General features: G+C 37.3%; 1 protein-coding gene across 7 annotated transcripts; it reads left to right on the top strand.

Moving 5' to 3' along the window:
• Positions 1-135: 135 nt before the first annotated feature.
• Positions 136-26,921, top strand: LOC113190958 (magnesium transporter NIPA2-like). Of its 7 annotated transcripts, none has more exons than XM_077799903.1 (7): positions 136-230; positions 1,118-1,232; positions 13,579-13,810; positions 15,078-15,134; positions 19,829-19,919; positions 21,071-21,231; positions 25,627-26,921. In XM_077799903.1, the coding sequence occupies exons 3-7, from the start codon at positions 13,672-13,674 to the stop codon at positions 26,259-26,261; spliced, it is 1,083 nt and encodes a 360-aa protein (XP_077656029.1). In that variant the 5' UTR covers positions 136-230; positions 1,118-1,232; positions 13,579-13,671; the 3' UTR covers positions 26,262-26,921. The 7 variants fall into 7 exon arrangements, with proteins under 7 accessions (XP_077656029.1, XP_077656027.1, XP_077656024.1 ...); XM_077799901.1 differs by having other exon boundaries at positions 136-426; XM_077799898.1 differs by having other exon boundaries at positions 136-684.
• The last annotated feature ends 925 nt before the right edge of the window (positions 26,922-27,846 follow it).

Raw genomic sequence — 27,846 nt, 5'->3', positions numbered from 1 at the left:
AAAATACTCCCTACCACCTTTCTCCCTTCCGGTTCCCAGCCCCCGCGCCTGGCTGACCCCGGCCGGGTGAAGAAGCCGGAACCGGCTGGTCCAGGCACCGCGGGGCGGGGCCTGCGGGGCTCGGCACTGCGCGTGTGCGCGCGTGGAGTCTGGCGTCACTCGGTCGCGCCCAGGTTCTCCTCGGCGGTGGCCCTCGGTCCCGGCCGCGGTGGGGCTGGAGGTCGTCCTGGGTAGGTTTATCTCAACGCTTCCATGGAGAAGGCGGCTTGCACGGCAGCAGCCCCGGATGCTCGCACTTACCCCTGGACGGCGACGGAGGCGGTGGCCGAGCGAGCGCTGGAGGGAGCGGCCTGTGTGGGGGTGTGAGCCAAGGTGCCGAGGGTCGGATTGCCGAGGGGAAGTCGCGCGGCCCGCGTGCCGCCTGGGGTGAGGTCGCTGCTCCTTCTTTTGAGGCACGCGCGAAGAGGCTGACTTGCGGGACAGCCTGCCGATCTCGGGTCGGGGGACAGCCCCTCCGGGGCGGCTTTCTTTTACTCGTGTTCTGAGATGGACGCGGCTCTCCTAGTAATCCGCAGTGAGGAAATCCGCCGCGCATCGGATTGCCATTCAATCCCACGGAAATCCGGCTCGTTGGCCTTGTCGGTGGCGCGTGTGCAATAAGTTCTTTCGATTAGTTTTGTCTTGGTGAGTTTTAGAAAGTGGTTTCCGTTTTCTGTAACGCATTGAACGTGTCCTTTAATTTCCTAACTTTGACAAGATCCCTGAATCTAGTGTTTCACTTTATACAGTTGTGCAGAACTCAGTATATTTTGGTATTGCGAGTGTGCTTCTTTAATTTCTTTGCTAGAATAGAATATCAAGTCATTAAATATAGTGTTACAGCTTGATTTCCGGGTTCTAGAAAGTGTTACACATTATGTGCTCATTTAGGACTTTTTAGTAAGAGGAAATGTTAAAGTAGCGATCTTTTGTTTCAGTAAACTGTCAAAGCACTCTCTTATGTTTGTTTGAATAGGTTTGATGTTAGTTGCTGAGTAAAATGAGTATAGTGGCTAGTATTAAAATTTGAAAAGTGGTAACAGTCCTTTTGCCTACTTCTGTATTTTCTTCTTTTCAGGCTGGAACAGTAAAGTTAAAAACTTTAAATGGAAATAAAGGGTAGTATTTACAAGAAAATGAGAATGAATAAATCATCCCTGGTTTTCAAAAGAGAGACCATATTAAACTTACATGTAAGTTAAAATTTTAACTTATGACTAATGTTGCTAAATTAGGGTTGGAGATTTAGGTTCTGGAGTTTTTTTTTTTTTTTTAATTTGTTCTTTTTAGTTATACATGACAGTAGAGTCAGTTTTGACATATTTTTTTTTAATATTTATTTTTTAGTTCTCGGTGGACACAACATCTTTGTATGTGGCGCTGAGGATCGAACCCGGGCCGCATGCATGCCAGGCGAGCGTGCTACCACTTGAGCCACATCCCCAGCCCCAGTTTTGACATATTTTACAAACATGGAATATAGCTTATTCTAATCAGGATCCCAATCTTGTGGTTGTACATGATGTGGAGTTTCACTGTGATATATTTGTATGTGTACATAGGAAAATTATGTCAGATTCATTCCACTGTCTTTGCTAATCTTATCCCCCTCCCTTTTCTTCCCCTTTGTCTAATCCACTGAACTTCTATTATTCCCCACCTCTCTTCTTGTGTATTAGCATCCACATATCAGAGAGAACATTCCACCTTTTTTTTTTTTTTTTTTTTTGAAATTGGCCTATTTCACTTAGCATAATAATCTTCAGATCCATCCATTCACTGGCAAATGTCACACTCATTCTTCTTTATGGCTGAGTAATATTCCATTGTATATATATGCCACATTTTCCTTATCCATTCAGCTGTTGAAGGGCACCTCAGTTGGTTTCATAGTTTAGTTTTTGTGAATTAAGCTGCAGTAAACATTGATGTGACTGTGTCACTATGGTGTACTGATTTTGACTCCTTAACTCCTTTGAATATACACCAAGAAATAGTATAACTGGGTCAGATGGTGGATCCATTCCTAATTTTCTGAGGAATCTCCATAGTGCTTTCCAGGATGGTTGTACCAATTTGCAGTCCCACCAGCAATGTATGAGTGTATCCTTTTCCCCACTTCCTTGCCAACATTTATAGTTTCTTGTATTCTTTTTCTTCTTTTTTTTCTTTTTTTGTAGTTGTAGATGGACAGAATGCCTTTATTTTATTTGTTTATTTTTATGTGGTGCTGAGGATCGAACCCAGTGCCTCACACATGGTAGGCAAGCACTCTACCACTGAGATGCAGCCCCAGACCCCTGTTTCTTGTATTCTTTTTTTTTTTAATATTTATTTATTTTTTAGTTACAGGTGGACACAATGTCTTTATTTTACTTTATGTGGTGCTGAGCCAGTGCCTCATGCATGCTAGGCGAGTGCTCTACCGCTGAGCCACAACCCCAGCCCTCTTGTATTCTTGATAATTACTGTTCTGGCTGGAGTGAGGTAAAATCTCAGTGTAGTTTTAATTTGCATTTCTTTAATTGCTAGAGATGTTGGAACATTTTTTCATGTATCTGTTGCCCATTTGTGTATCTTCTTTTGAGAAGTGTCTGTTTAGTTCCTTTGCCCATTCATTTATTGATTGGGTCATCTGTTTTTGTGTTTTTTTTTTTTTTTTTTTTTTTGGTGTTAAGCTTTTTGAGTTCTTTGTATATACTGGAAATTAATGCCTTATCTGAGGGTGTGGGTGACAAAGATTTTTCTGCCATTCTGTAGGCACTCTCTTCATGCTTTTATTATTTCCTTTGCTGTGAACAAGCTTTTAGTTTGATACCATCCCATTTATTGATTTTTGATTTTACTTCTTGTACTTTAGGAGTCTTGTTGAGGAAATTGGTTCCTAAGGGGGCAGGTTGGAGTGTTGTGCCTATATTTTCTTTTAGTAGGCAGAGGGTTTCTGGTCAACGTCTAGGTCTTTTTTTTTTTTTTTTTTGGTGGGGAAAATGTTAGACCAGGACGCAAGAAAAGACCACTGACTCCAATTAAAATCAAATTAAAGCAAGCTTATTATTTCGACTGGCTGCCTCTCCCTCCCAAAACGGCGGGAACAAGACAGCCCCCCACCTTTCCTACAGCCCAGCTTTATAGCCCAGAAAGTTACACAAAAGGGGTGTTACAGATAACAGAACTCTGACAAGCATCACACTAATGGTAGTTTACACATTTTTTTTTTTGCTGGCCCCAACATCAGAATTTATGAGGACCATTAGAGCCTCAGAGAGGATGGCCAGGGAAGGCCAATATTTATGAGGTGTCACTAAAGTTTCAGAGAGGGCTGCTATCTGGTCAGAGAGCCAGGCATGGGTGAGTTCAAGGCACGGGCAGGCATTCCAAGCAGGTTCAGAATTTGCAGTAATTTATAGTAAAGCCAAAATTATCTTTTCATGGCTTTGTGGCAAGATGGCTCCCAATTTTATTAATAAAAGATCAGGTTGGGTCTATCAAAAAACAATTTATTTATTTAATTAATTTTAATTTGTTATATATGATAACAGAATGTATTACAATTCATTTTACACATATAGAGCACAATTTTTCATATCTCTGGTTATACACAAAGTAGAGTCACATCCTTTGTGTCTTCATACATGTACTTAGGGTAATGATGACCATCACATTCTACGGGCTTTCCTACTCCTATGCCCCTCCCTTCCCCTCCTTCCCCTTTTCATTTGATCCTCCCCATCATCCTCCCCACCCCCAGCATCCTTAAATTCAAGAAATCATTCGGCATTTGGTTTTTTGGGATTGGCTAATTTCACTTAGCATTATATTCTCCAGCTCCATTTATTTACCTGCAAGTGCCGTGATTTTATTCTCTTTTAATGTTGAATAGTATTCCATTGTGTATATATACCACATTTTCTTTATCCATTTATCTACTGAAGGGAAAGCCTAGGTCTGTAATCAACTTTGAGTTGAATTTTGTACAGGGTGAGAGATGGGATTAAATTTCGTTCTGCTACATATGGATTTCCAGTTTTCCCAGCACCATTTGTTGAAGAGGGTATCTATTCTCCAGTGTATATTTTTGGTGCCTTTGTCCAGTATTAGATATGTGGGTTTGTCTGTGTCTTCTGTTCCATTGGTCTTTATGCCTGTGTTGGTGCCAAACCATGCTGTTTTTGTTACCGTAGCTCTATAGTATGGTGTAAGGTATGGTGTTGTGATGCCTCCTGCTTCACTTTTCTTGCTAAAGATTGCTTTGGGGGCTGGAGTTGTGGCTTAGTGGTAGAGCACTTGCCTAGCATGTGTGAGGCACTGGGTTCGATTCTCAGCACCACATATGAATAAATGAATAAAATAAAGGTCCGTCGACAACTGAATATATGTGTGTGTGTGTGTGTGTGTGTGTGTGTGTGTGTGTTTATTTAAAAAAAGATTGCTTTGGCTATTCTGGGCCTCCTGTTTTTCAAAATGAATTTCATGGACTGCTTTTTCTATTTCTGTGAAGAACATCATTGGAATTTTAATAAGAATTGTATTAAGTCTGTATAGTGCTTTTGGTAGTATGGCCATTTTGACTATTAATTCTGCCTATCCAAGAACATGGGAGATCTTTCCATCTTCTGAGGTCTTTTTTAGTTTCTCTCTTTAGTGTTCTGTAGTTTTCATTGTAGAGGTCTTTCACCTCTTTTGTTAGATTGAATCCCAAATATTTTATTTTATTTTTTTGAGGCTGTTGTGAATGGGATAGTTTTCCTAATTTCTTTTAGCTGACTTATCACTGTTATATAGAATGTAATTGATTTATGGGTGTTAATTTTATATCCTGCTGGTGGAGTTTTTTTGGCCTTCTAAATATATGATCATGTTACTAGCATATAGGGACAGTTTAAGCTTCTCTTTTCCTATTCGTATCCCTGCAATTTTCTTTTGCCTAATTGCTCTGGATAGAGTTTCAAGGGTATGTTGAATAGATGAGCTGAAAGAGCATCCCTGTGTTGTTCCAGTTTTTAGAGGGAATGCTTTAGTTTTTCTCCATTTAGAATGATGTTGGCCTTGGAGTTAATATATATGGCTTTTACAATGTTGAGGTATGTTTCTACTATCCCTAGTGTTTCTAGTGTTTTGAATACAGATGGATGCTATATTTTGTCAAATGCTTTTCTGTATCTATTAAGATAATGTGATTCTTGTTTTTAAGTTTATTGATATGGTGAATTACATTTATTGATTTCCGTATGTTGAACCAACCTTGTGTCCGTGGGGTGAAACCCATTTACTCATGGTGCACTACATTTTTAATGTGTTTTTGTATGCAAATTACCAGAATTTTATTAAGAATTTTTACATATATGTTCATAGGGATATTTTTCTGGAGTTTTCTTTCCTTGATGTGTCTTTGTCTGGTTTGGGGATCAGGGTGCTACTAGCTTCATAGAATGAGTTTGGAAGGGTTCCCTCTTTTTCTATTTTGTGGAGTAATTTGAGGAAGATTGGTGTTAGTTCTTTGAAGGTCTTATAGAACTCTGCCGAGAATCCATCAGGCCCTGCACTTTTCTTTGTTGGTAGGCTTTTGATGGCATCTTCAATTTCATGAGTTGAAATTGATAGGTTTAAATTTTCTATGCCCTCCTGGTTTAATTTGGGTAAGTCATGTGTCTCTAGAAATTTGTTGATGTCTTTAAGGTTTTCTAATTTAGTGGAAAATAAATTTTCAGAATAGTTTCTGATTATCCTTAGTATTTTATTAGTGTCTGTGGTGATATTTACTTTCTCATTATGAATTTTAATAATTTAAGTTTTTTCTTTTCCCTCTTTGGTTAATTAGGCTAAGGATTTATCAATATTATTTATTTTTTCAAAGAGGTTCTGGAGCATTTGTAAGTATGGATTTTAAAATAATTAACCAAATGAGAGGTTTGGAAAAATTAAAACTGATTTTAGATAGCCATGAAAACCAAGCAGAAGTAAAGAGTAAGAACTCAAAAGTTTTAAGATAATACAGGCATCCAGGTGTAAAAGTAGAGTCATCCACTATTTCTGTGTAGTCCTCTGCATGTGATCATATCTTTGAGATATTGGATTTCTTCAGCTGTAAGGTGGAGGATAATGAAACCCTCTTCCAATTATTGTGTAGAAGGGAAATGATATATGTAAATTATTGGAACAGAGCCTAGGAAGATACTAGGAAGTGAGTGATAGCCATTATTGTTAGGGAGAAATAATAATAATAAATTTCATTTGTTTTCAGTATATTTCTGTTGTAAAAAATGATTCACTCATACTTAAAACATATGATTTAAATATTACATTTTTCCACATGTTAATTTGCTTAATTAAAGTATTGGGGATCAAATCCAGGGCCTCACACATGCTAGGCAAGTACTCTATAACTGAACTACATCCATAATGCTCTCCCTCCTTTTTATTTTGAGACAGGGTCTCACTAAATTGCCCATGCTGGCCTTGAACTTGTGACCTGCCTTAACCTCCAAAGTAACTGGGATTGCAGGTGTATGCCATCATGCCTGGCTAAAATAAATAAATAAATGTGTATATGTGTGTGTATACATATATATGTATATGCACATGTATATATACATGTGCATATGCATATATACACACACACATTTTTAAGCCCTTATTTAACAAGCCAAGGAAAAAAGACTTTTTTGTATTGAAGAACTAAGAACATCTTTCAGACTATAGCATGCTCAGCCTTAAAAATTTTGGTATATCTAATTGTATTGATTTTATGTAAATTAACAAGAACAGTTTGTATGAAGTTCTGTAAAAATAAGTTGTGATTTGGTAAAATAAGTGGATTACAGATCTGTTCGATATCTTTTGGATTTTTATATAGCCTCTGCTCTGATATCTAATACCTAACTTTGCTCACTCAGGGTCAACTACAATGACCTTAAGTCTTCACTCAACGCCTTCTCCAGAAGGCCTCCTCCTCCTCCTGCAACTCCCCAGTCAGTGCCCTTAATCTGCTTTATTTTTCACTATCACATTTGCCACTTTCCGGTGTCCTTATTTATTTTATTTGTTCCATCCTACCTCAAACAGAAGGTAAATTACATTAAGATAAAATTTATTATCTGTTTTATTCACTGCTGTGCTCATGTTGCTAGAATATTGTATGTACTCAGTACATCTTTGATGGTTGAGTAAATGAGGTAGGTAACCATCTTTGATGGTTGAGTAATGAGGTAAATTTGATGAAACTAACTGTAAGTAAAGTAAGTGGAAAGGAGAAAAATGCCTGTGAGCTAGAGGTGTTGAAGGAGACTGTAGCACAGCTTGAAGTTTGGCCTGTTCTTAGTAAAAAGCCAGGCAGGGGAGGAGGAGGGAGCCATGGCCTGTCATGGGAATGGAGTATATATAGAGTTCTGGTGTTTGTAGACAGTGGTGACCACCATGTGATGGACATCAGATTCTGTGTTGGGAAATGAAGTGGGCCGGAGAGAGGCAGTCTGGCTATGAGGATTCTCTAAAGCCCCACTAGAGAGAGAGAGAGAGAGAATTTTTTTAGTTTTCTGTGGACACAACATCTTTGTTTATATGTGGTGCTGAGGATCGAACCCAGGCCGCACGCATGCCAGGTGAGTGCGCTACTGCTTGAGCCACATCCCCAGCCCCAACACACCTGGTCCTTAAAGGGTTTCTGCTTTATGTGTTTGAAATTTTCCTAGTCCACAGATAAAGATAAAAAGGAGAGAGAAGGGCTGAGATTGTGGCTCAGTGGCAGAGCACTTGCCTCATACATATGGGTCACTGGGTCCAATCCTCAGCACCACATAAAAATAAATAAATAAATAAAATAAAGGCATTGTGTCCGCCTACAACTAAGAAAAATATTTTTTAAAAAATGGAAAGAGAAGAATATATAAGATTGGCAGCCATTATGAAGTCAAACAACAACAAGTGCTGGCGAGGATGTGGGGAAAAGGGTACACTTGTACACTGCTGCTGGGACTGCAAATAGGTGAGGCCAATTTGGAAAGCAGTATGGAGATTCCTGGGAAAGCTGGGAATGGATCCACCATTTGACCCAGCTATCGCCCTTCTCGGACTTTTCCCTGAGGACCTTAAAAGAGCGCAATATAGGGATACAGCCATATCAATGATTATAGCGGCACAATTCACAATAGCTAGACTGTGGAACCAACCTAGATGCCCTTCAATAGATGAATGGATAAAAAAAAATGTGGCATCTATACACAATAGAGTATTATGCAGCACTAAGAAATGACAAAATCATAGAATTTGCAGGGAAATGGATGGCATTAGAGCAGATTATGCTAAGTGAAGCTAGCCAAGCCCTAAAAAACAAATACCAAATGTCTTCTTTGATATAAAGAGAGCAACTAAGAACAGAACAGGAAGGAAGAGCATGAGGAAAAGACTAACAGTAAACAAAGACGAATGGGGGGAGAGAAAGGGAGAAAGAAGGGAAAGCATATGGAAATGGTAGGAGACCTTTAATGATACACAAAATTATAAGAGGTTGTGAGGGGCAAGGGGGAGGGAAAAAAAAGGGGAGAGAATTGAACAACAGCAGAGGAGGTAGAGAGGGAAGATGGGAGGGGAGGGGAGGGGAGGGGAGGGGGGATAGTAGGGGATAGGAATGGTAGCAGAATACAACAGTCACAAATATACCATTATGATGTAAAAATGTGAGTGTGTAACAGATGTGATTCTGCAATCTGTATTTGGGGTAAAAATGGGAGTTCAAAACCCAATTGAGTCTAATGTATGAAAGATGATATATCATGAGCTCTGTAATGTTTTGAACAATTAATAAAAAAAATGGAAAGAGAAGAATATATTTGAAATGGCATTATGAAACTTGGTTAAATATTGTGGATAAAATTCATATATAAGCCATGGTAAAGTTAGGAACAATTAACTTGCATTGACCTTAGGATAAAATGAATAGGATTTTATTATATGCATTATTTTTTAGTCACCTCTTCACTTTGTAGGTTGGGAAGGGATTCTCTCCCCACAACACTGACACTGGGCACATGAGATGAACAGCAGTTTCTTAGTCACATGTCCTCCTGCCCTGGGGAGAAATACACTATACACCATACAAAATTATGGGAGGAGTTGTGGCTCAGTGCTAAAGTGCTCACCTAGCATGGATGAGGCACTGGATTCGATCCTCAGTACCACATAAAAATGAATAAATAAAATAAAGGTATGGTGTCCAAATACAACTAAAAAATATTAAAAAAAAAAAAAAACTCATGGGAGTTGTTCACAACAGAATGAAGAAGAACCAAGAGCTGTGGGAGTCAATCTTTGTGATAATGAGTACTTTTTGGTTCCTGAATTGGATGTAATTGCTTACTTTAATAATTCCTTAGACTGCCAGGGCAGTGAAACCCACTACATGGGATGAGTAGGACAGTGCCTGGGTGCCATGATAATGAGAGTTGTTTGGCTTCACGATCTTATTAATAGGAGCAGAGTGGGGAGGGAAATTTGTAGTGAGGCCATTGAAAGTTTTTCTAGTTTTACCAGATATTGGGTCAGCACATAATATTGGTCTTAATTGTAGACCTTATACCACATGTATATAGTTTGCATTCAATAAAAGTTAACATTTTTAGTAAATATTACAAAAATAGTTGTATATTTGGCATTTAAAAGTCAGGTTTATCTGGGCATGGTGGCATACACCTGTAGTCCCAGGTACTTAGGAGGCTGAGGCAGGAAGATCAGGAGTATCACAAGTTCAAAGCCAGCCTAGGCAATCTAGCAATACCCTAGTCAAAAAGAGCTGGGTGAGGGCTAGGGATATAGCTCAGTGATAGAGCACTTGGCTAGATTCATTTCCTAGTATTATAGAAACAAATAAAAAGGGCTGGGTATGTAGCTCCATGATAAAGCTCCTGTGTATTCAATTCCCAGTACAGCAGGTAAAAAAAAAATAAGGTCAGGTTCATGTTAGTAAAGTCCAAATTTGGATTTGTAAGGCTGTTGTTACTTGGAGATAAGGACTATAAAATAGAACTGAATTATTTCTGGATATCATCTTTGCAGATAACAAAGTTCCATTTTATTGATTCTGGAATATTCAGACCATATGTTTGATTTGTTCTGTTTAGACCTTCAAAAATGTGACTTGTGAGCCACAGAACTTTAAAAACTATAGTGAGAAACACAACTGTGAAGTAGTCACTTCTCAGTAGAACTTGTATAATAATAATTTAAAAAAAGAGCATTGCTTCATGAAGGTGATGGTTAAAGGAGACTGATGATTTATACATCAGATGATTTTTTGGTTGTTGGTGTTTGGAGCTGAACCAAGGGCCTCTCACATGCTAAACAAGCTTTCTACCACTGAGCTACACTCCCAGCCCCTACATCAGATAATCTTCAGGGATGTTAATTAAAGTTAGGTGACCCATGCTTATTAGACGGATGTGCCTGCCAAGAGGGTTGATGTGTTTGGGTGGCTAGATTTTTTAACTATGATTTCCCCAGACATTATGACCATTATCTTTTCACTTTCACTTGTATCTAGAACTATTACTTCCTGGCTGACTTTGATAATTTTTTTTTTTTTTTTTACAGTTTTCAAATTTGTAGGCTCTAAAGCATTGTTTACATTTTAGGATGCTTATCTAAATGATGCAGTGGTTTTCTTTGTATTAGTGGCCACTTCAAAATAGGCAGCTTTACTTTTTAGGGCCAATTATAAATCATTTCATTCATCTATATTTACCTAGAAAACATATTAAGACCTATTTTGAAACAGAGACACACAGGCTTAAAAGGTGAGTAATGTGCAGGAGCCCAAGAACTTACAGTCTGCCAAGGGAGACTAGCTCATGAACACAGGAGTTAAACTGTGTAAGCACACACTTTATTATTTTTTGTAATGACCTTATATTGCATAGAAATGATTGTCCCTAATCATTTGTTCTCAAGTTTTCCCCTACATCCTCTGTCCTTATATTTCTATCTCAGTAACTAATTGTTACTGTCAGCAGGGATCTCCTAACTAGCATTAAGGTTAAGTGGTAGCTTGAGATGACCATGTGACACATAAAGAGGGTGATGCCTTAGATTGTTCAACTTCTTTCTTTTCTTCTACACATCTGTTAAGGTTTGACTCATCTAAGGTTACAGACCCATCTAGAGGCAGGATGGAGTCTTCAAATTCCCTGCTTATGATTTTGTCCTAGATTGATCTTGCCTTAAAAGCAGCATAAGGAGGACTAGGGATATTTGTCCAAATCCCTTGTGAGAAAGTTTAATTTTGAAAGGACTTCAAATAGCCATAAGCTATATATTATGTGATTGATACTTAGAAAACTCAGCACCTGTCTGATTGGAGTTTCTTCTTTCCATATTTCAGTATTATCTTGTCCTAGATTGTGGGGCAGCCTTGTTTTGGCAACTTGTTAGTGGTTTCTGTCTTGGAGTCCCTATAGCTCTTAAGCACTGAAGGATGTGTTTAGACTTATATGTGGAAGTGTTTAGACATATACAAAAGTAGAAAGAATAATAAAGTGAATCCCCAGCTTTAACTGTGATCTCTGTTTTCTTTTGCAGGGCTTGGGATTGAACCCAGGTCCTCTCACATACTAGGGAAGTGCTCTGCTGATGAGCTACATCCCCATCCCCCTGTGATCCCTGTGTTCTGAGACAAGTTTTTGTTTTTCAAAAAGCATGATGTAAATTTTTATACTTACTGCAGAAACCTGTTTGTGTATAAATTAGCCATTTCAGTAGCATAAAGGAATGAGAACTTGTTCAGGCTCACAGGTCACCTGGGATATTCTGTTCAGTGAGTTTCCCTCAATTGTGATTAGTGGTCTCCCTGGGGAATGTTGATGTGATAATGGCAGTGTACAAATGAGCAAGCAGAAGTATGAGGGACCACTTTAAGTCTGTACTCAAAACTGGCACTCTCAGCCAGGCATGGTGGCACACACCTGTAATCCCAGCAGCTCAGGAGGCTGAGACAGGAGAATCGTGAGTTCAAAGCCAGCCTCAGCAATGGCGAGGTGTTAAGCAACTCTAAATAAAATGTCTCTGCATAAAATACAAAATAGGGCTGGAGATGTGGCTCAGTGGTCAAATGCCCCTGAGTTCAATTCCTGGTACTAAAAAAAAAAACCCAAAAACCAAAAAACTGGCATTCTGCCATTGAAACTTGCCTTGCAATGATGAGGCTTGGTAAAGTCTCAGGTCAGTGGGATGAGGAAAAATATACTCATTGATGTGTACAAGAATCAGTGAACTTCAACTGGCAAATCAAAACAGTGGTATGACAATGATATCTTAGAGTGATATCAACTCAGTTTGGTAGTATTTGTTATTAATTTAGTATTCCTTACTTAATTGCCTCTTGTCTGTTTCCCTATTGAAGACTAAAAGCTATTTAAAAGCTATCTTTGGATATGTGTGTGTGTGGTTCTGGGGATCAAAGTCAGGGACTCACACATAGTAGGCAAGCACTTTCACTAAGCAACATTCCCTGCCACAAGAAGATATCACTATTTTATCCACAGTGCTTAGCATAACATTTAGCACATACAGTGTAAATCTAATGAACACTGTTTAAGTGAACAGAGAAAGTAATTGAGGGATAAGTGGGTTTGGAAATTGAGTTGTTTTGATTAAAGGCCAGAATGTCATAACTTGAAGGATGGAAAATTATGGCTTGTTAGTAAGGATCCTGACTGAACTGCAGATTGGTTTTGGGACTCAGTAGTTAAATTGTGGGATTAAAAAATCCCAAAATATGCTAGAAAGATAGACTTGCAGTTATAACCAGTCACAAACCTTGTTGCTAAGTGGTGTGTTTTCTTTGCTTTGGACACTTTAATTTAGTCAGCAGAATTCATAAGTTGGCTCATGTGGAAAAAATTGTGTAGCCTGTACTTCCCATCAGATCTTGTAGATTGAGCTTCTGGTAACATGGTCATGTTCTCTAAAATTCAGTACTACCAAACCTTGTATACAAGTATACATTTTTATTGGAATTGTCATTCTCTGCTAACAAATAATGTGAACTTGGTCTTCTCAGCATATCCTCAGATAGGTTAAATAAATAAATTATCATGTTTATATCTACATATATTACTAAGAAGAAAATATATACATGGGAAAAATTGGAATTTCTCCATATAAATTATTCAATAAGGACACATTTGTGAAATTGATAAATATACCAATAAGCTAGATTTGTGTATGGTTATGTCTGAGTTTTATTCTGTAGAATTTTTTTTTTTTCTCATTAGGAGAGTTTTGTTGCTGTGGGTTAGCTATGATGAGAAACATTTTCTTATAAAAATATAGAATGAGAGTTTATAAAGTCAATTAAAACTTGGTTTTATGTCACAATCCAATTTTTGGCCATAGTTGGAAGAAGCAATTATTAGATTGGTATTAAATTAAATTTTTTTAATCTATAACAGTAATAAAACTAACTTCCTTTTTGAGAAGAGAAATTAAGTAAATTTAAATCGTGAACTGTCATGATCATTCTGTGGACATCTCATTTCATTTTGTATTGTTTAGATGTGAAGACTGCATCCCCCTGCCTTCAGTGCCAGCAGTTTCTCTGTTCTGTAATCAATGTGATTCACAGGAGCTTCTTAAGTGACAAACGAAATGAGCCCAGGGCGTGGAAAATATGATTTCTATATTGGTTTGGGATTGGCTATGACCTCCAGCATTTTCATAGGAGGGAGTTTCATTTTGAAAAAAAAAGGCCTTCTGCGACTTGCCAGAAAAGGATCCATGAGAGCAGGTATGTTGCACCATATATGATTTGAAATGACTTTAGTGTACTTACATACTCAGGTTTTTTCACTGTGGAAGAACACATATTCTTTCATGAATAGAGTCAAACCTTTCAACTGTTTAAGACTTCTGAATGATTATAGACAATTTAATATCAATTTTGTAATAAGAAAACAGAAAGATGTCAAATCAATTAACTTCCCACATTTTCTGATGTTAGCAAAGGGAAGAGGGACCAATGCCAAATTAGCACCCAGACTTTTATTAAATTTTTGAATACAGAGCAGGAAATAGGATTCATGAATAGACCCAGAGTCTTAGTGAAAGCTGAGGTAGCCCGTCATTCTATCTCTACTTCTAGACCTCTTTGGACCTCATGAGTAGACATGCTTTGGCAGTAAAAATTATTACTTTCTCTCTTTCCTATGCCATCTTGGGCAAAGTAAAAAATAGTAACATCTACTGTTTGTTTCCCAGTCCCTCATCCTTGATCCTAAGGCACACACTTTCATTATCCATAAAGAATATGTTTATAAAGGATTCATTCACCTTGGCTTAAGTATGGATTGTGTTCTGACATTGTTAGTTTGGTGAAGAATAAAGCCAAGGATAAAGCAGTAAGTGCATCTGGGCAACCCCATACTATGATCAGTTCTTAGTCTTTATAGGAAGGACTAGAGTCTCCTGCTAAGTGGAGCTGCAGATAATTTATTTAAAGTACTTATAGTCGAGAAATGAGATATTTTGTTTTGTGGTGCTGGGGATTATTCCATGGTCTTACACATGCATGACAAATACTGAGCTACACCCTCACCCCATTTTTTTTTCATTGAATGCTTTTGCTTTTATATTATGTCTTTATTGGTATATTATAATTATGTGTAATAGTGGGATTCATCATGCCATATTCATATATACGTATAACGTAATTTTATCGATCTTATTATCTTTCTCTTTTCCTTCCACCTCCTTCCCCCTGACCCTTTGCTCTACTCTACTGATCTCCATTCAATTATTAGTAAAATATTTTATTTAATGTGTTATAACAAGTCTGTTTATTATTATAGTTGTCATAGTTTATTTAAGAGTGTGATCATTGGGGCTGGGATGGTGGTGCAGTGGTAGAGTGCTCGCCTAGCATGTGTGAGGCACTGGGTTCGATTCTCAGCACCGTGTATAAATAACTAAAATAAAGGTCCATTGACAACTTAAAAAAAAATTTTAAAAAGAGTGTGATCATCTTCCAAAGAAGTAAAATATTTCTTCATTCACAGGTCAAGGTGGCCATGCATATCTTAAAGAATGGTTGTGGTGGGCTGGACTACTGTCAAGTATGTATAGAGAACATTTCAAGAAAATGTTATAACTATGTGTTAAAATATTTGCACATACTATTACAGTGTTTTTACTAACAAATTTAAAAATTTAAATCTTGTTTTAATGAATAAAATTCAAAATATATAAGTCTGTAAAAGTTATTCAGCAGGTAATAGTTTATTTAATTTGAATATTAAGACCTTTTTTACTCATCTGATTAGAACATTTTGATACCCCTGTACATTTTTTTTTTAAATTCTGCTAAATTTAAGAAGTTAATTTTGCAGCGGGGGGTATAGTTTAGACATAGAGCACTTGCCTAGTCTTCTCAAGGCCGTGGGTTAGATTCCCCAGCACTGGAAAAAAAGAAGGTAATTTTAAAAGTGAAAATTCATAGGAAAATCTAATTTTCAGTTCTGCCTTCATTGGTTCTTATTCCAAATTAAAAAGGAGGCATTTTTATTTGATAAGACTGTCCGTGCTTATTTGTTGACTATCTTTAAAAAGGTTTGTAGAGAAAAATTGTTCTTAACACCGAGTCTTGATTATATAACAATTAGTAATTGATTGTCTCCTGTATGTCAGACATTTTTTTAGGTGCTGGAGATATAACAGCACCAGAAGATATAACACCATCCTGTCCTTACCCTTTCTTTTCTTTCTTTCTTTTTTTTTTTTTGTACTGGGGATTGAACTCGGTGGCATTCAACCACTAAGCCACATCCCCCGCCCTATTTTGTATTTTATTTAGAGACAGGGTCTCACTCACTGAGTTGCCTAGCACCTCGCTTTTGCTGAGGTAGCTTTGAACTCATAATCCTTCTGCCTTAGCCTTGAGAATTGCTGGGATTACAGGCATATAAAGTAATTAAAACATTAAAAATAAAATAAAATAAAATAAAATGACACATACCGGTCATTTTAACATTTTTTTTGTGAGACTCAGGCAGAATTGCTCAGCCTAGGCAACATATTATTTAATTTATTTGTTATTTATTTAAATTTTTTAGTTGTAGATAGACACAACAACTTAATTTTGATCATTAGTTTTTTTATGTGGAGCTTAGGATTGAACCCAGTGCCTCACACATGCAAGGCAAGCACTCTGCCACTGAGCCACAACCCCAGCCCCCATCTCTTTAATTAAGTAAGTTAAATTTAATTAAAGGGAGGAACACAGGAGATTGAGAATTTAGCAAAGAAACAGAAACCTGACCCACAGACTCTCCAGATACGGGAATTATCTTGACTATAAAACAACTTTGTTTACTACACTGGCATATAGTGATATTACAGATTGGCAAAAGAACTGAAAAGAAATTTTAGAATTAAAAAATGCAATAAAGAAAATTGAATTGCTTAATAAGGTATGGTTAGGTATGGATGAAGAGAGACTTAGTGAACTGGTGGTAGTTTGGAAAAAATTAAAATGTAGCAAGCAGAGACCAAAAAATGGAAAATATAAATCCAAGGATTATGGAACTTATAGGATTCAGTGACTAATTGAATAAGGATCAAAGAGAATGGAGAAGAGGCAATGTTTGAACAGAAAAGTGAGACTTTTCCAAAACTGACCAAATTTATTAAACTTCAGATAAAAGAAGCACAACAAGACCTACACAGAATTTGTGAAAAGAAAATTTACTACCTAAACACTTGCTGGTAAAAGTAATGAAAACCAAAGGCACAGCATTTTAAAAGCTGTCAGGAAAAAAATATCATTGTACCCTCAAAGGAATAATAAATTGAAAGCAGAATTTTAACAACATTGAAAATAGAAAGCAGTTGGAAATAGAGCTTCAGAATTCTGACAAAATACTGGTAGTGTAATTCCCTATTCAGTGAAAATATACTTCAAGAATAAAACTCAACAGACATATTTTGGACAAACCAAAACTGATCATTTGAAAGGATATACAGTTAGCAGATGGAAGTTCACAGATATAGAAAGAGTGAGGAATGTGTGAGTATATCTGCCTGAATGTTGATGAATAAAAATAATAAAGCTAAATATTAATATTAAACTTGACAGGTTTATGATACCTGTTGTATCATATGGTATTCAGTTAAATAAGTGTATGACTTTCACAAGTGTAGGAAGACATAGAATTAGAAAGAAAGGCATTTGTAAACTGTTGCTATTTGCAGATTACATGCTTATGGGTATAAAACTTTCAAAGAATATATAAGTAATTTTTAAGATTTGTAAGGTTGAATATTTCACTGTATGTTAGCAGTCATTAGAAAATGAAATGTTAAAATAGTAATATCAGCATATAATTTAAAAAATAGTTACTTGTAAACCTCAGATGGGAAAGACCCCCATTGAGAAAACCAAAACATTACTGAGAAAAAGAAGTTCCAAATAGGAGATACCATCCTCGTGATTCATCATGTAAAATTTTCATATTTCTTCATACTGCCATATTTCTTCAACTGCACAGGTTGAATATTATCCCATTGAAAACCATAGGTTGATTTTGATATATGAAAAGTTGATGTTTATATAGAAATTTGAAAGTCCCAAATGGGCAAAGACATTCTGTAACAATGTTTCTTTCTTTGTTGGTTAAGACTTGTTGTAGAGTTATACTAATCAAGTTAGTATAGTATTGCATCAAGGTAGATGTATAGACTAATAGAATAAAATACAGAACCCTGAAACAGACCCTCAGTCAGTATATGACAAAGGTGTCCTTAATGTAGAGAAATGCATTCCTATAACAATCCACATGGAAAAGAAGATACTCAATTCCTGTTGCATTCTGCATACACTTAACTTTAGGTGGTCTATAGGCCTAAATGTGAAAGGTATGATGTTGAACTTAGATCAATATTTTTTAACTAGTTGTATGAATTACTGATTACAAAGGAAAAATATTTTAAGATTTGACATTGAAATTAGAACTTTTGACCATATTAACCAGGTATGATGGTATACATATAATCCTAGTACTCCAGAGGCTAAGGCTAGAGGATTACAAGTTTGAGGCCAGCTTGGACAATTTAGAAAAACCCTGTTAAAAATAAGATAAATAAAAAGGACTGGGGATGTAGCTCAGTGGTAGAACATTTGTCTAGTAAATGTATGGGGCCCTGGGTTTTGCAAATAAAAAGAAGAAGGAATATCCCCAATACTGCAAATAAAACAGAAAACTTAATTTGATCAAAAGAGTTTACTATGAGAATGAAAAGCAGATGGAAAGTTTGAAAAAAGTAATTGGAATGTGTTTAACAAGCAAGATTTATGCCCAAAACATATAAATAAATAATAAGAGAAAGAAAATAATCTAGTAGACAAATAAGTGACAAATCTGAACACTACTTCACGAAAAGATGTCACATGGCCAATAAATAGATGAGAATGGGAAATGCAGATTGGAAGCATAATAGAATAATTCTGTATCCCAAATGGATTAGCAAATTTTTAAAGTCTGACAATACCAAGTATAGGGAAGAGTGTGGCATTATTAGGTAAAAATTGGTATAACCATTTCAGAAAACAGTTATGAGGGATCCTTATGAAGTCATACCCTTCCTCTGCTTAGGATTCCCCAGTGTCTTTTCCACTTACATATCATAGAATCTGCAGTGGGACTCAGCAAGGTCCTATCTTTTTTGCCTCTATTGGAGCCACCCTGGCTTCTTTGGTGTTCAGACGTGCCAGTCAGGTTTTAGTACTTTACATTATCTCTCCCTGAAATGTTTTACCCCCAGATAAAGCCCTCACTTCATTTTAGAATGTTCAAGATTCCTTTTCAGAGAGTCGCCTCCCGATACCATGATATAAATTAGGACTAGCTTCTTCTACTCTTTACCCTTGCTTTGTTTTCTCCATAGCACTTTAAAATACTTGGGCAGAGGGTGAGGTCGCAGTTCATGTGTGTACTGGGTCTTGAACCCAGGAGTGCCCTACCACTAAGCTACATCCTCAGCCCTTTTTATTTTTATTTTGAGAATAGGGTCTTGCTGTGCTGCCACTGGCCTGAAACTCCTGATCCTTCTCCCTCAGCCTCAGTAGCTGGGATTACAGGCATGAGCTACAGATCAGGCTCTTACTTTTAACTCTTTGACACATGTATTTTGTGTGTCTTCCCTAAGTAAATTTGGAAGTGTTTCGAGAGTAGTGTCATTGTTTTTCTCCCTACTGTATTTCCTGTCCTAGAACAGGACCTGGCATACTGTAGGAGATATGTTTTTAAATGGAGAAGCCAGTGAGAAAGACTCAGAAGTACCTTCATATCAGTGTTAGTTCTTTTCATTGATTTGTGGTTTTGTCCTAGGATATAAATGTTTAAATTATTATATTAATATACCTTTATAATAAACTAGCTTTTTCTTTTTCTTTTTAAAATTTTTTTAGTTGTTGGATAGACCTTTATTTTATCTATTTATTTTTATGTGGTGCTGAGGATCAAACCCAGTGCCTCACACATGCTAGGCAAGCGCTCTACCACTGAGCCACAACCCCAGCCCACTAGCTTTTTCAATTAAAATTATAGATTTGTGTTCTTTCTAATTCACTTGGGCACTAGATATTTACAACTTAGAGAATCATAATCTTTATAAACAAAGGGGACGAAATATGGAAGTTATTGAATACGGTTGAAAAAATATAGATTTTGCATAAAGTGAAAGCATTTCCAAATTGAATACATACATTCCTTCCTGAAAGTTTTTTATTTTTTTAAAATTGTCTCTCTCCTAGTGGGGGCAGGCGAGGTGGCCAACTTCGCTGCATATGCCTTTGCACCAGCCACGCTAGTGACTCCACTGGGAGCTCTCAGCGTCCTTGTAAGGTAAGGACACAACCTTTCACATATGCCAACAATAGTCAGTATTTTGGTCTGTATTCAGTGCTGTCTAATTACATGTATTCAGCATAACTTAAATTTCAATAGACTAGAGAATTATTTTTGTACTGTGTAGTAATTTGCTCTTCAAAAGTTATCCTCTACATAGGCAAGTTGTTAATTTATTGGGGAAAGATGATTTTGTGCTTTGTTTTGTATTCAGAGCCAATACTAGTTCTTTGATTTCAATTTTTGAAAATTTGCATTTGTCCCAACATTTAAGTGTATGTATACTTTGGTAGATCATGGTTGCTGATGAATAGATTTCTACATCTAGTACAGAAAGCCAGGGTGAGGTTCCATGCCTTTGAAGACTGGCCTGAGGTGCTTGTTTTGCCGGACCAGTCTAAGGCTTGTTCTGTTTCTGTTTTAATGATTATTCCAAACAACTAAGCTCATTTTGAGGTCTGAGTTTTGGTTAGGATTTGGAAAGTTGACTGACTATAGTTAGGTATTATTTTTCGTCTTTGTTTTTAAGAAACTGTATGTAAAATAGAGTTATGATATAAGCCTTTACCCTTAATTTCCTTACATTACACCGTTATTTTATTTATTGATTTATACTATATTTTCTTTTTAGGTATGGATAAACCTGTGGTGTTAAAACATAATTTATAAACAAATTTTGCTTTTAACAAATCCCTTGTTTCTTTTGCTTGTAACTCCACATTTCTAAATAACAGGATAATTAGTAGGCAGATTATATGAAGTTAAATGAACACATAAGTGGAACGCATGAATTTTTAGGGATAAATTAAAGTTGAGCAATTTTTAATGGTTTGGATAGAGAGTCTTAATTAGAACTTAAGTTGTACAAACTATAGCTCTTTTATTGTGCATTTCATATGGACTTTTTCCTGTAGAAAGATGATAAATACCATCTTAGTGTATGGTGTATATACAATCTTATGGTATATATACAATCATATACTTTTTTTTTTTTTTTTTTTTACTTTGGCTAAAGACCAGATACTTCATAAGCTCTCAGTGTTCTAGTGTGGGTTCAGTAATTTTAAATTATAAGTTTGTTGATATTTAAAAATGAGAAAAATAGCTGATATTTGAAAGTTCTCAGCATTCCTTTCTCCCCATTTTAGTGCCATTCTTTCTTCATACTTTCTAAATGAAAGACTTAATCTTCATGGGAAAATCGGATGTTTGCTAAGCATTCTAGGATCTACAGTTATGGTCATCCATGCTCCAAAGGAAGAGGAGATTGAGACGTTAAGTGAAATGTCACACAAGTTAGGTGATCCAGGTAAGAATAAAAGAAAAGCCTTTATACTTACTTTACTTTTGTAAAGTAAAATAAAAATATCCCCACTAACTACTAGAGAATATTTTAACTGCTGAGCTCCATCGCCAGCCCTTTTATATTTTATTTTGAAACAGGGGTTTTGTTTTTGTTTGTTTTGGTTTTTAGTACCAGGGATTGAACCAGGGGTGCTTAACCACTGAGCCACATCCCCAGCTCTTGTGTGTGTGTGTGTGTGTGTGTGTGTGTGTGTGTTACAACAAAGCAGTTTGTGATCATGTTTGAGACTCTATATGTCCTTCACAAATTCAATTTTATATAATCTGATACTTTCTTAAAACTTAAACTTTGAACTTCTAGACTTTTATTTCCTTAGAACAGAAGGGCTGGTATAAATTATTTTCCAGAAATGAGGTACCATTTCACAGAACTGGTTTCTCTTTTTTTGCAAGATTTTTGTTTGTTTGTTTGATGGTGCTGGGGATTGAACCCAGGGCCTTATGCATGTGAGGCAAGCACTCTACCAACTGAGCTATATCTCTAGCCCCTGTTTCCAAGTTTTAAAGAACTAAATTTGTATTTGTTAAAATCAAAAAAAGTAGGAAGGATGATCTTTACAAATAATTTTGATTAAATATGTGTTCAAAGAAAGCAGGATAAAAAGTCTTTCTCTTTAATATTCTGTATTATACTATATTGATGTTCAATAGGAATGAGCTTCTGTCATTTGCTTTGAATGAGTAGTGGGGAATGGGATATGTTGGGAATTTCATATCAGGTAACAGAATCATTCTCTTGGGCAAACCATAAGCAGGGGCAGCTGTTCTGTAACCATATGGTGTTCCATAGCCTGGAGCTATGTGGCCAGGAGCTGCTATAGCCCCAACAGAAGCTCCCCTTGTCAGAGTTCCTCTTCCTCTGCCCTGAACTACCTGGAATGCTGCAGACACACCTGTATTCATGACACCCTTTGCCTGAGGAATAATCTTCTTTTTCTTATTATTTGCCACATTGGGTCCAGTGTTGAGAGCCACAGCCAAAGGGGCCCCAGAAAACTTCCAGCTGCCAGCAAACTCCCAGCTGCCGGCTGATGATTGGCTCACAGTGGCCCCAGCAACATCTAGCTGATTGGCTCCTCTGCGGCGATGTTCATTGGGCTGTTTCCCTGCCCTTCAAGCTGCCAGCTGATGATTGGCTCACAGTGACCCCAGCAACATCTAGCTGATTGGCTCCTCTGCAGTCATGTTCATTGGGCTGTTTCCCTGCCCTTCAGACTACGGAACTGCTCATTGGGGGACTTCTTTGGCTCCGCCCACGCGACCCAGCCAATCGGCCTCAAGAGCAGGAGGATTGTGGGAGGTGGTGTGGTTGGGGTGTGTGGAGAGGCTTGTGGAAGCCGGTGGTGGCAGTTGGGCTCTGAGGGTTTTTCCTGAGGAGCTGTTTTGTTTGGCGTTTGTAGTTTTAAAAATAAAGTTTGTTTCTTTTGACAAGTGGCTCCTGAATTGTGCCCAGTCAGACTTCGGCATCCAGAAAACAGCTTCTCCAGGGCACCTAAGGCTGCATTTGCCCTGGCCATGGATTATTTGGACCTGCACCTCTGAATTTCTGTCCATCTACTTTTACCTCCATTACAAAGCGCTTGTCATGGTTTCCACCAGTTTCTGAGATGAGTTCATACTTGAGACCTCTTCTTTTTTCATCGAGCTCCATTACAGGATTTTTGCTGCTTGCTGTTAGGGTAGGGCCCTGAGTTCTTACCTCTAAGATACTGGTGGTTTCAGTTATAGAATTTCCAGTGTTATTGCTTGAATTTGAAGACACTGTTTCATTTTTGCTTTATCTGATTTTTCATCAGAACTCATACATTCAATATCTGCATCAGAGCCTGTTGGAGATCCCATTCATTGCCTATAATGCATTTACTGCTACGTGAAGTTTTACTGTTTTCTTGGAAGGTCCTGAGATGTGCTATCCACATCTACAGACATTGTAAAGATGGCAGGGCCAGACTAAGACAGGAAGCCCAGGCCTGATCTGTTTTAGCTTCATTAGTGCATTTATAAGGTCTATTACTTTACTATCCAGGATTTTCCTTAGGTTTTGTTTCATCTTCTTATTAGGATCTTTTCTTCTTGGGCTGGGAGAGGGCACTAGACCACTGAGCCACATCCCCAGCCCTATTTTGTATTTTATTTAGAGACAGGGTCTCACTGAGTTGTTTAGCACCTTGCCATTGCTAAGGCTGGCTTTGAACTCACAATCCTCCTGCCTCAGCCTCCCAAGCCAGGTGAGCCCAGGCTATTTTGGCACCTTTTGATTAAAGATATAAAAGAAAATGTGAAGATTCTGAGTGTTGTTTTCCTTCTTCAGAGAGAACTTAAATTCCCTCTAGCAGAAACATAGAAGTCCAGCAGACCACTTTCACCCTGGTGGTGTTGTAAGCTTCATTAGGTCTGGTTTTCAGTTTGCCTTTTTTTCTTCATATCACTCTGGCTTTCAACTGGTAGCTTGGGCTCCTTCACTTAGGAAGTTGTGAACTCCTGTGTCCACTCAGTACCACAAGACTGCTGATATCCCAGTTCAGCCTCACATCCTCCTTTTAGGCTTTTTTTTTTTTTTTTTTTTTGGCTTCTCTGACCTTGGCTGTGTAGCTTATGTGCCCGCAAATGCTGTTAAGGGAATAGCACGCAGAAATTTGGGATCAGTACTTGGTAGTTTCCTCTTTTCTGGAGCTTGGCCTATTAAATCCTAGCTGCTTAGCCAAATCCAAATTCCAACATGTGTCTATCTAGTTCACTGAAACTTCCTTAAGTTTCCTTTGCTGAGTGGGCAGTTCCCCAGGGGAAAAAGCAGTGGTGTGTTGAGCAGTTCCCCGCCCCCCTTTTTTTTTGAATTTTGGTACCTTAAGTTATGGCTGCTTCGATTGTTCTCAAGTATTGTTTATTTTGGTTTTGTTGTTGTTGTTGTTGTTGTTGTTGTTTTGGTTTCATGATTTATCCATCATTTGAAGTTGCTTTAGAGTACAAGGTTAGTCTGATATTTCAGTATTGCGTCTCAGGACATTAAGAATAGTTCATCTTTTTTTAAAAAAAATTTTTTGTAGTTGTAGATGGACACAATACTTTTTTATTTACTTATCTTTATGTGATGCTGAGGATCAAACCCAGGGCCTCATACTGAGCTACAGTCCCAGCCCCCGCCCCCCCCCCTTTTTAATGAAGAGTTATTTATTTTGAAGTTTTCCTCTGTCTAGTGGAAGAAATAAAGGCTTTGCTTTTTTCTGTTGTTTTGGCCTCTTGGTCTTTGACTGCCTTCTTTTATTTAAAATTCAGGCTGGTCAGATCTCCAGTAAAGAAGTGCCCCTGACTGGCCACAGACATTCAGTGTTGAACAGAGGTTAACACCCAGATGCACCCCTTACCTTAGCATGATGTTCACATGCTCAGCTGGAACTGGTTAGGAGTCCTCTATTGCATATAGTGGATGGAAGGGACAAAGAGTCACTCAGACGTGCAGAACTTGGCAGGGACCAAGTTGCTTCTTGAATGGACTTCCAGCCAGACCTCTAGTTCAAAGTTGTCTTCATTCCTTCATGGGGACTTTACTTTGTGAGTGTTCAGTGTTTCTGAGTCATTTTCACATCTGATTACTGATATATGATTCACCTATCTTAGGTCAATTATATTATGAGTTGTCCTCTGCTTTGTTAAAATATTGTTGCCATTATTTCTGTATTTGTTTCTTTAAAAATCTTTTATTAGTGGAGTTTGAGGAACGCAGAGTGCCTTTCCTTATCTTAAAATGCAGATAACCATTAAGTACAAATTGCCAGGAGCAACACCTGGCCACAGTACTAAACGGTTTTTAGCTATTTTCATGCTAGCTTTAGTTCTCCAAATTCTGCCAGAAACCCTGCCATATTTTTCAAATTCTCTTAATGGCATGCTGTTTATCCTTGCACTTGTTCCTAAATATTAGAAAAAAAAAATTACTCTTTTTTAGGGAAAACTTGATTCATAACTCCCATTTTTGGCATCTGTACATTGTTGAACATTCAAGGGCACCTTGTGATTTCTCTACTAGTTTCTGTCCCTGTACTGATTACCCTTGTCCTACTTTTTTGTGTGAGTTAGAGCACTTAAGTAGGCATAAGAAACTACTTGAAAATATTATTGGTGTTAAAATTTGTGAACATAAAGCATACTTTAACCTTCCAATGTGTACATGTAATGAAATCTTTGTGGGTATTCTTTTGCTAGAGCAACAAAATAAAGTTGAATTTTATTTTTGTGTTATACCTTCTTATCTTACTGCATTGTTTTGTTTGGAGTCTCTAAATGTTTAAGGACAGTGTTTGACTAAATTCTTGACCAAGTATCTTTTCTTTGCCTCCTCCAGGTTTTGTGGTATTTGCAACAATTGTGGTCATTGTGTCCTTGATATTAATCTTTGTGGTGGGACCTCGCCACGGACAGACAAATATTCTTGTGTACATAACAATCTGCTCTGTGATTGGAGCGTTTTCAGTGTCCTGTGCAAAGGGCTTGGGCATCACCATCAAAGAACTGTTAGCTGGAAAGCCTGTGCTGCGGCATCCCCTGGCCTGGATTCTGCTGCTGAGCCTCGTCATCTGTGTGAGCACACAGATCAATTACCTAAACCGGGCCCTGGACATATTCAACACTTCCCTTGTAACACCAATATATTACGTTTTCTTTACAACCTCAGTTTTAACTTGTTCAGCTATTCTTTTTAAGGAGTGGCAAGATATGCCTGCTGATGATATCATTGGGACTCTGAGTGGCTTCTTCACAATCATTGTGGGGATATTCTTGTTGCATGCCTTTAAAGATGTCAGCTTTAGTCTAGCAAGTCTGCCTGTGTCTTTTCGAAAAGATGATAAAGCAGTGAATGGCAATCTCCCTACTATGTATGAAGTTCTTAATAATAATGAAGAAAGCTTAACCTGTGGAATTGAACAACACACTGGTGAGAATATCTCACGGAGAAATGGAAATCTGACAGGTTTTTAAGATTTGATTTAAAGGTTAATCCATAATTATGTTATAGTGATTTTTGAATATCAGAATCTGTCTGAAAAAGCATTGTCCTCAAATAATGTTCTCTAAAGACAATCTTTTTTAAGTTTTCACTAATTTGGACCAAGAAGTTAGTTACTTTTCTTATATTTAAACAAGGTAGCTCACTAAAAATGGCCTCAGTATGTGGCCAATTTCTATTAACATTGTATAATTGTAGAGGTATTTTACATTTTGATTCTTTCTTCAAAATCTAAATGCACTAATGACAAGTTTTAAGTCTATAAAAATGCTTTATTTTTTCATTATTGATGAAAGTCTGAAATGTACATTTGTCATTCCCACTCCCATCAATCCCTGATCATGTAAGGCTTTTTGATTGTAAACAAGAACAAAACTATCCCAATACATTATCCTCTGATTTATCTTACCTATAAAAGTGGCTCCTGTTTGGATGAATTATTTTGATGTTGAAATGTTAAAGGGAATCCTAAGTTACTAAATGAAGGAAACTCAGACCAAAAAAAAAAAAAAAAAAGTAGGAATCATGCCAAGGAAATATTTCTTAGGCTATGACTTGTCACTACACATGTGGTTTACTGTGTGCATTTGATGGTATTCTTAGAACCCTATTAAACCAGCACATCGTGCATCCGCTGGGCTGGGCTCTGCTTTGTACCTTGGCTGGATTTATTCTTTGGTTACTTGAATTCCATGGGAACCTTTATGACCATTTTATATCAGCTCTTATACTTTTCAGTCTATTTTCATAATAAGTTAATTGTTATTTAGACCTTTTAATAAGTGGGAAATAAAATCAGAAGAAAAAGTGATTTCTTAAATTTAGCTCATAATAAAGAGACAAGTTGAAACAAAGTTCTAAGTCCAAATGCTTGGAACGGACTTGAAATATTTATAAAATACAGTCTTTATACCAAGTATTTTGCTTTGCTTAAGGGTTTACTTGGATCATTAAATGTTTTGATTGTTTAAGGAAATGGTTATGGAGAATTTCAAACACATGCAAAAATATATAGGAAAGTATAATGAACTCCATCCAGCCCTAGAACCTCTATTCATTCAAGTCATTGGCCTTTTTTTTAAAAAAAAAAGCATTGACAGTTCCATTCCTCTGGGTGTTCCCCCAGTCCTCACTTGTGGCAGGAAGAGCAGAAGCTTCTGTCTGAAGCTACACATTGGCTAGTCGTGGTGAGGCACCACTCAGTCCTGCAGTCTTATGTGGAGGCTGTGCTGTCATGCCATGCAGCTTTTGTTGACCTCATCAGGGTAGAGTTGACATTCTCCAATTTTGTGAAATGTCCTTTTTCCAGCTTTCTTTTATTATTGGTGCTCTAAGGAGCTGTTAGAAATTCTTGACTGCAACCTTCCATGTAATATATTTGTGGTGTGAGGGTTGAAACCCAGCTGAAACTTGAAGCTCCTAGATTTGGATTTTTCCTAGTCCCATAATGCAAATTTTTTGAAACAGGGTCTCACTATGTTGCCCAGGCCGGCCTTGAACTCCTACATCAAGTGGTTCCACCTGAGCCTCCTGAGTAGCTGGGACTACAGATATGTG

This window comes from Urocitellus parryii, chromosome 6, assembly GCF_045843805.1.
Source record: "Urocitellus parryii isolate mUroPar1 chromosome 6, mUroPar1.hap1, whole genome shotgun sequence".
In the NCBI taxonomy this organism is placed as follows: Eukaryota; Metazoa; Chordata; class Mammalia; order Rodentia; family Sciuridae; genus Urocitellus; species Urocitellus parryii.
This window is presented reverse-complemented; position numbering and strand designations above follow the sequence as displayed.

What these genes read in the sequence shown, in the direction of transcription:
- LOC113190958 (XM_026400516.2), top strand. Translation starts at nt 13,672, where the DNA reads ATGAGCCCAGGGCGTGGAAAATATGATTTCTATATTGGTTTGGGATTG. An exon ending in GCTCTCAGCGTCCTTGTAAG is followed by an intron (nt 19,920 to 21,070) that starts GTAAGGACACAA and finishes TCCCCATTTTAG; the next exon opens with TGCCATTCTTTCTTCATACT. An exon ending in ACACAAGTTAGGTGATCCAG is followed by an intron (nt 21,232 to 25,626) that starts GTAAGAATAAAA and finishes TGCCTCCTCCAG; the next exon opens with GTTTTGTGGTATTTGCAACA.